At 34.5% G+C, this 7,758-nt stretch overlaps 1 protein-coding gene and 1 long non-coding RNA gene across 3 annotated transcripts; both read right to left on the bottom strand.

Annotated features, from left to right (window-relative positions):
* Nucleotides 1–837: 837 nt before the first annotated feature.
* LOC309510302 lies at nt 838–3,224 on the bottom strand. Of its 2 annotated transcripts, XR_014210301.1 has the most exons (4): nt 2,502–3,224; nt 1,927–2,420; nt 1,756–1,835; nt 838–1,674 (listed from the first exon to the last, which is right to left on the bottom strand). It is a non-coding gene; the product is annotated as an uncharacterized lncRNA (long non-coding RNA). The 2 variants fall into 2 exon arrangements; XR_014210300.1 differs by having other exon boundaries at nt 838–1,835.
* A 1,421-nt stretch (nt 3,225–4,645) lies between these two features.
* On the bottom strand, nt 4,646–7,069 carry LOC309510311 (protein adenylyltransferase SelO-like). The gene is made up of 4 exons (XM_082191299.1): nt 6,343–7,069; nt 6,149–6,267; nt 4,972–5,100; nt 4,646–4,884 (listed from the first exon to the last, which is right to left on the bottom strand). Exons 1-4 carry the CDS (start codon nt 6,524–6,526, stop codon nt 4,816–4,818), a joined length of 501 nt encoding a protein of 166 aa, XP_082047425.1. The 5' UTR covers nt 6,527–7,069; the 3' UTR covers nt 4,646–4,815.
* Nucleotides 7,070–7,758: the final 689 nt, after the last annotated feature.

Genomic DNA, 7,758 nt, shown 5'->3' with positions numbered 1-7,758 from the left:
CAGCCTTTTTCCACCTTAGAAACATTGCTAAGCTACGTAATATGCTATCAGTTTCTGATGCAGAAAAGTTAGTTCATGCATTCATGACCTCGAGACTAGATTACTGTAATGCTTTATTAGCTGGTTGTCCTGCATCCTCAATAAACAAGCTACAGTTAGTCCAAAATGCCGCCGCTAGAGTTCTTACGAGATCAAGAAAATATGATCATATAACACCGATTTTATCATCACTGCATTGGTTACCTATAAAGTTCCGTATTAATTACAAGGTATTGCTACTGACTTATAAAGCCCTAAACGGCTTAGCTCCAGTCTATTTAACGGATCTTCTATCGCCCTATAATCCATCGCGCTCTTTAAGATCACTAAATTCAAGGCTTTTGGTCATACCTAGGATATCCAGAACCACCAAAGGAGGGAGAGCGTTTTCACATTTGTCTCCAAAACTCTGGAATAGTCTTCCTGATGCTGTTCGTTGCTCAGACTCGCTCTCCCAGTTTAAAACTAGATTAAAGTCGCATCTCTTCAGCCAGGCATTCATATAATCTTACAGTTCAAACTACAATCCGGCCTCTAGCTCATAAATGCCAGAGGAGAACTGGCCCCTGACTGAGCCTGGGTTCTCCCAAGGTTTTTTTTTCTCCATTAGGTCACCTGATGGAGTTTTAGGACACCATTTGGTCACTTGATGGAGTTTTTCGGTTCCTTACCACTGTTGCCTTTGGCTTGCTCAGTTGGGGTTATTTTGGGGATATTTAATTAAATTTTATCAATCAATAAATTCTTCTTGAAACAAACTTTGTTGTATTATTTTAATTTAATACTGTGAAGCTGCTTTGATACAATCTGTATTGTGAAAAGCGCTATACAAATATACTTGACTTGACTATATTAGTTTTACATCACATGTAATAATACCTCTGAAAAGTCATTTTTCTCTGCTTTTCTGATAGCAGATTCAGCCATTCAGTTCCTCAACACATACCGTGGGTTTACTCCTGAACAATAGAAAAATTACTAATAACATTAAATACAACATAACACATCGTAAAAAAAAAACATACATTACCGTTTAAACATTTACGGTCAGTAAGGCTTTTTTTTAAAGAAATTAATAATATTATTCAGCAAGGATGCATTAAAAGGGACAATAAAGACATTTGTAATATTACAAAAGATTTTTATTTCAAATAAACACTGTTCTTTTGAACTTTATATTAATCAAAACATGTATCAGGGTTTCCTCAGAAATATTAAGCAGCTCAACTGTTTTCAAATGTTTCTTGAGCAGCAAATCATCATATTAGAATGATTTCTGAAGGATCATGTGACACTGAAGACTGGAGAAATGATCACAGGAATAAATTACATTCAACTGAACAAATATATTAATTACACAAATACTGTATATTCAAATAGAATAATTTATTTTATATTGTACTAATATCTCACATTATAATAACATCTTGTAGTAATACAAAATTACTGTTTTTATTGTATTTTTGATTAAATAAATGCAGCCTTCGTGGGTATAAGAAACTTCTTTCAAAAACAAATCTTACCAATCATGAACATTTCAGCGGTAGTGTTACTGTAACAATATATAATAATATATAATACTGCATCATATAACATATACAAAAACTTATTATCCTGTAGAAGTCACTTATTTTCCTGAAGAAGACGATTAAAACATCAAGTGATGTTCATTTTTAATCCTCTAAAGAGTTCGAGTTTACATTACAGCAACATTACCTTGACAGACGCTGTAAATACAGCTGAACCCAGTCTCTGAAATGCTTGTGTGATGAGAGGTCTGAAAGAGCCCACAAAGACTGTCAAGAGAGACACAGTCACAGTTAATGGACTGAAATCATGATTATGGATATTGCGGCTGCTGTGGGAGTGAATGGAGAGGAAACGTACCGGAGCAAAGGATCCCTTCTGAAGCCGGGACAGGGTCACTTCACTCAGCTGTCTGAAAGTCATAGTGAAGTCTGCTCCAGTGTCCTCCATTAGCTCAACACATCACACATCACACAACATTATATGGGTCATTCTCAGGAAATGCTGCCATTTGTGTGATCTACTATTGATTTAACTCCATACTGGACTTAACTATTTCTGACAGTTTGGCCGTTAAATATATAATTCTAAAAAAAACAACTATCTAATTAAAAAAAGTTTATAATGAAATTGTGTGTATGTATGTATATATATATATATACATACCCTTTTTGTCACAAATGACACCATTTCCTGAGAATGGCCAAATAACTTTATCAAATGAATTAATTATAGTACAATTAGAGAAAAAAACAATCCAGCTAATATTTACCTTTAGAAGAAATGTAATCACATATGAATCCTTTTCTTCATTTCCCAGAAAGCCCAACTTTGCTTTGAACAGCTCATGAAATCTACAACAGAAACAGTAAAGTGAGATCAGGAACGACTCAGAGAGGAATACAGTGATCTATATTGTCTAATGACAGGCTCACCTTTGATGGTAGATTTGTGGATACTCTCTCAATATTTGCTGAGATCTGAAGTAAATGAATTGACACGAATCACCCTTATTTATTCCAGACCAATACCAACAGAAAATAAAAGGATCTCTTACTGTGAAAGCTGATCTGAGGTCAGCAGTGGTTTCAGAGCTTCTAGAAGTTTCTGTAGATTGAACAGGCCAACATTAGCCTGAGCTCCTATACTGTACCGGCCCTCGTCATCAGACGTGTTGGGGACAAAATCTATACAGAGGAAACAATGCTGTAGCAATAACACACATTTAACAATACAAATATTATATGTTATTATTATGGCTGTCGGTTTCACTTTAACTTATTAGAATATAATGAAGTAAAATAAAACAAGTAATGGATTAAAAAAAGTATGCAATTAATCATGCCCCTCAACCCATGTATATATACTGTAAGTATATACAAAATTTATAGTAGATCTAAAGTAGCTTACTATTCATACAATTTTCCTCCACTTTTGCAGTATTGTATATATATGTGTGTGTGTGTGTGTGTGTGTGTGTGTGTGTGTGTGTGTGTGTGTGTGTGTGTGTGTGTGTGTGTGTGTGTGTGTGTGTGTGTGTGTGTGTGTGTGTGTGTGTGTGTGTGTGTGTGTGTGTGTAATGTCAAAATGACAAAAAGCTTAAAAACTAAATTTATAGGAAGATGATTGCTAATATTATGAAAGTTTAAGTTAGACAAAGAAACATACTTGGGTCATATGATTCCATAAATCCAAATGGGCCATAATCAAAAGTGATAGAAAGCAGACTGAAGTTATCTGTGTTGCAGACTCCTGTGTGAAGATGCAGATCATGATGTTGTGCATTTTGTGTATTAAGCTCGATCTATAATGATAAATCTATATGATAACTAAACAAGTAAAGCAGAGTGAACTAACCATGAGCAAAACCAACCGACATCCAGTGGGCGATTAAATGTGCCGTTTCATTCAGCACTCGAGAGAAAAACACCTTCACACAACATGAAAACCATTCAAATATAGTGAGACTGATCAGACAATATAAAATAATCTTGTATTACAGCTAAACAGCAGAGAGACACAGATACTCACCACATACTTGTCAGGGTCATTTGTTGCTATAGATTTAAAATGCTCTTTAATTACAAAGTCCAACAATGTCCTGAAAATAAAAGATAAAAAGAAATTAAAAAGCAAATAAGAGTGAGAAAAAAAATATTATCTCCCAAGTAAAAGTTAATATACCGTAGGACATCTAACTCTCCAGTTCTAGTTAATATCTCCAGTGAACCGATACGAAACCAGGACTTGGCCAGACGCAGAACAACCGCTCCTGATAGATACAGAGAACAATCACATAAAGCTGAGGAGGATAAAGAACTTAGTTACTCGATTTTTCCAAATCTGATCGTATTTTACCTCTTTCTTTTATGACACTGCCATTATAAAACGGATCCCTCCAAACAGGTTCCTCACTCACAACCAGACTGACAAACAATAAAGGCAAAAAAATGGAAAAAGTATAAATAAAAATAAAACTAATATTCAACACCAAGCATTTGAATGTGATAAATCCATATATTACTCTTCTTGTGCATGTCCATTCATATATATTGTGCATTTATATGTATGTATGTGTGTGTGTGTGTGTGTGTGTGTGTGTGTGTGTGTGTGTGTGTGTGTGTGTGTGTGTGTGTGTGTGTGTGTGTGTGTGTGTGTGTGTGTGTGTGTGTGTACCTGAGGGCTTCACTGCACAGGAACTCCCTCACAGAGGAGCGAATCACAGCCCGTCCATCACCAGACCTGCACACAAAACATCATGTACAGTAAACAGCATAACCATTACAATCCTGCCAGACAGAGAATCACACACTATGAGTCATAATGTAAGATCATTTACAACTAAATATATTTCAGAATTACTTAAAAAGCATATCAAAAATATTGAGCAGCAGAAACTGATATTCACCTTGAGTACGGTGTCTTTCCTGAGCCTTTCAACTGGACTTCCCATCTTTCACCTTTTCTGGATAAAAGAGAGATTGTATACCGCTCTAACGGTTAACACTTGTCACAGTTCTAAACTGAGAGATGTCATTGTTCAGACGCATGTTTAAGCATTAAACGAGAAATAGATAAAAAAATGCCAGAATCATCTATTTGCTGAAAAACCAGTAAGTATAGATCACACTTTCCATTCTTTAATCTTAAACAACATTATGGGAAAGTTGACATGCATTACAACAGAAAAGTCACATCTGACAATAACAACTGATGATTTGTGTTGAACGCTGATGGAAAAGGATGATTTTACCTGTTTGTGTATTCACCCAACATATGTGCTCTTCCATCCCCCAGCTGTCCGGCCCAATAACCAAACTATAATAATAATAACACATGGTTGACATGTTTGCTCTGGTTGTCTTACGCCATCGCTGTCGGGTTTGAAGTGACGGTCAGTTTTACCTGATGGCCCCCGTATCTGTGTGCCAGTGGAACAGAGCCAGGAAACAGTTTCCCACCACTGACACAACGGACAAACTCTTCATTCTGAATCACAGACTCATTCAGATCCAAAATATTCCTCAACACATCCTGAAATACACAAAAGAGCCTGAATATATGCAGAAACAACATTTACACAAAAGTACTGTGGTGGTACCATGGTCCAGTTTGGTTTTAAAGCAGTTTTCTCAGACTGTGATCCTCAGACCACTGGTGGTTCTGTAAAGAGTCCAAGTGGCCCACGGGTTCATTAGCTGATTAAAAGCTTTATGACTGAATCAATTTATAAAAGTATAACTGACAAAAACAAACAAAAAACACTAAATGAACTGAATTAATTAACTCAATACAATAAATGAACTGTTTGTGACTAAATACATTTATGATAAAGTGTTTCTATTGGTATGTAAGTGTTTGGTCCAATTTTTAAGCTAGCATTATATAATAGCTATATATATAATAGAGTATAATAGCTAAAAATAATTTGCCCACAACCTAAAGTAGACATTTATTTGAGGAGTTGGGTGGTTCACATTTTTTTTTTTTTTTTGTGATCTGCTTCACCCTTGTAAAAAATAAGTGTTAAAAATAAAAATGGAAAACTATGTTTCTTTTAAAAAACAGTTATTGCAGATAATACAAAATTAATGAAATAAAAAGCCACTTAACGAGTATACTTTCATGACCGTTTCTTACAAACTATAATAAATGTTCATTTAATTTCAGTTAACATGATGCAATTAAGTGTCCGAAACATTATATTCAGTTTGCACCAAAGTATATTCTTTTAAAGTAGCCTATATTATTTTCATATAATTTCTCTTTTTAAAAGTATGATGAAGTGTACTTCTTTGTAACAACAGCCTGAATAAGTTCAAAATTATGCTGACGACGACAATGTTATTGGTGGTGATGATGATGATTAATTTATTACTATTTTAAAATGTGGACAAGTAAAATGATAAAGAATGGGTGGGTGTGACCAAACTTTTGACTGGTGGTTAGATGGCACTAGCTCCATTGTATTTTTCTGTTTCATAAATTACATATACACAGTTACTGCAACAATATCCCCAGGTTTGACTGCAGTGAAGCACAAGTTCTCTGTAAATGATGATGAGTGGATGGGTTTATTGACCTGTGACACAGCAGCCAGTGTCAGGGGCTCTTTCAGAGGAGAGGGCTGAGACTCTGAAAACACACTTCTCTTCACAGTACGAATAACATTACCATCAACCTCATCAAGAGGCAGAGCATCTGTAAAACACACAGAAGTGATTAAAACATATCAACGTGTAAAATAGCATGTTGGCACTCATATCTGTATCTTACCTAGTAGTTTATGTGATAATGCCAGTAGTATTTCTCCACAGTGTTTCACATCGCTATAAAAGTGACTCTTATCGAACTCTCTTTCATTACAACTTTCATTCTCACAGAATTCTTGTTCGTCCCTAAATGTAGCGATGGCGACGGCCGATAAAAATAAAAATAACGTGAAACCATGTTTTGTCATTACATCAAACTCACAGGCATATTTTTTTAACTATATATGTCCTGTACTTCCTTACATCACGTAACTAGAGGAAAACATCAGAACTGTCACACAAACAATCCTTCAATGTTCCACCAGAGGGCGCTCATCGGCTCAAAAACCCGAATGCTCCATTTATGCAATATTCGGGACTTTTTTGTCTTTTTGGAAATGTATGCGCGTTATAAACCATAACCGATTAAATCTATTAATTGTATGGGTTTAGAAGCTGTCGTACTTTCTCACTATAATGATTAAATAAGCGTCTCTAGCCAATGATCAGAGACAACTGTGATTGGTCAACCTCCAATCTGTACTGTAACAAGTAACAAGTAACAGGTACCATGTGTATGGAAGCTTATGGGTAGCAATATTCAATTTGAAATGCAATATGTAAAATGGCAATGCATTTCTGTATTTAAATTTAAATTTCCCCATACATTTGTGCAACGTTTGGTGCAAAATGAAAATGAAAATTCAATTATATAATTTACATTTGCCATTTCATACAATAGTTTTAATATGTAAATTGAATACATATTGTAACACTTTATAAGTTGCAAAATTTAAATAAAAATGTATTACAGAAATGATTAGATATGTTTAACATGTTCATGCAAAAACTGTGGCAAAATTGTAATTTAAATAAAAAAATTTCTTCATTGCATTTACACTCACATTTAAGACACTTGCGATTTCCAAGCGCCACCTACTGACAGAAAGTGAATTTGCGTTTTCATTCAGTCCGTCTGCTGTTTTTGTTTTGTGCAGGTGTCTTCTAGCATAATTTCACAAAACAAAAGTCAGACCATTTTGTTTTTGCTTTAAATCTTGAAATTATACAATCTAATTTAAATAAAATATAAATTATCATGCTACATGTGTGTAGCCTCTTTGTTTGCATCATGATTACATTTCAAATGGCTGGCAACAGATGTTATAGAGCAAATAAACAACAAATAAATTTGCTTAAAGGGAAAAATCGGCTATCGGAATTGGCCAATTTGCTTGAAAAAAATTGTTATCAGCAATAGAAAATCATAATCGGGCCACCCTAATAATAATAAAAAAAAGAAATAAAACATTATTAACAGTCTTTTCACTGTTTTCACAGTTTTATTTTTCTAGTTTTATTAATTTGTAGTTTGTATGGTTAATATTAATGTAGGCTTATAGTCAGCGCACTAAGGTTTAAAAAAGGTAATTGGTATTAT

This window comes from Leuciscus leuciscus (genome assembly GCF_965113295.1).
Source record: "Leuciscus leuciscus genome assembly, contig: SUPER_11_unloc_9, whole genome shotgun sequence".
In the NCBI taxonomy this organism is placed as follows: domain Eukaryota; kingdom Metazoa; phylum Chordata; class Actinopteri; order Cypriniformes; family Leuciscidae; genus Leuciscus; species Leuciscus leuciscus.
This window is presented reverse-complemented; position numbering and strand designations above follow the sequence as displayed.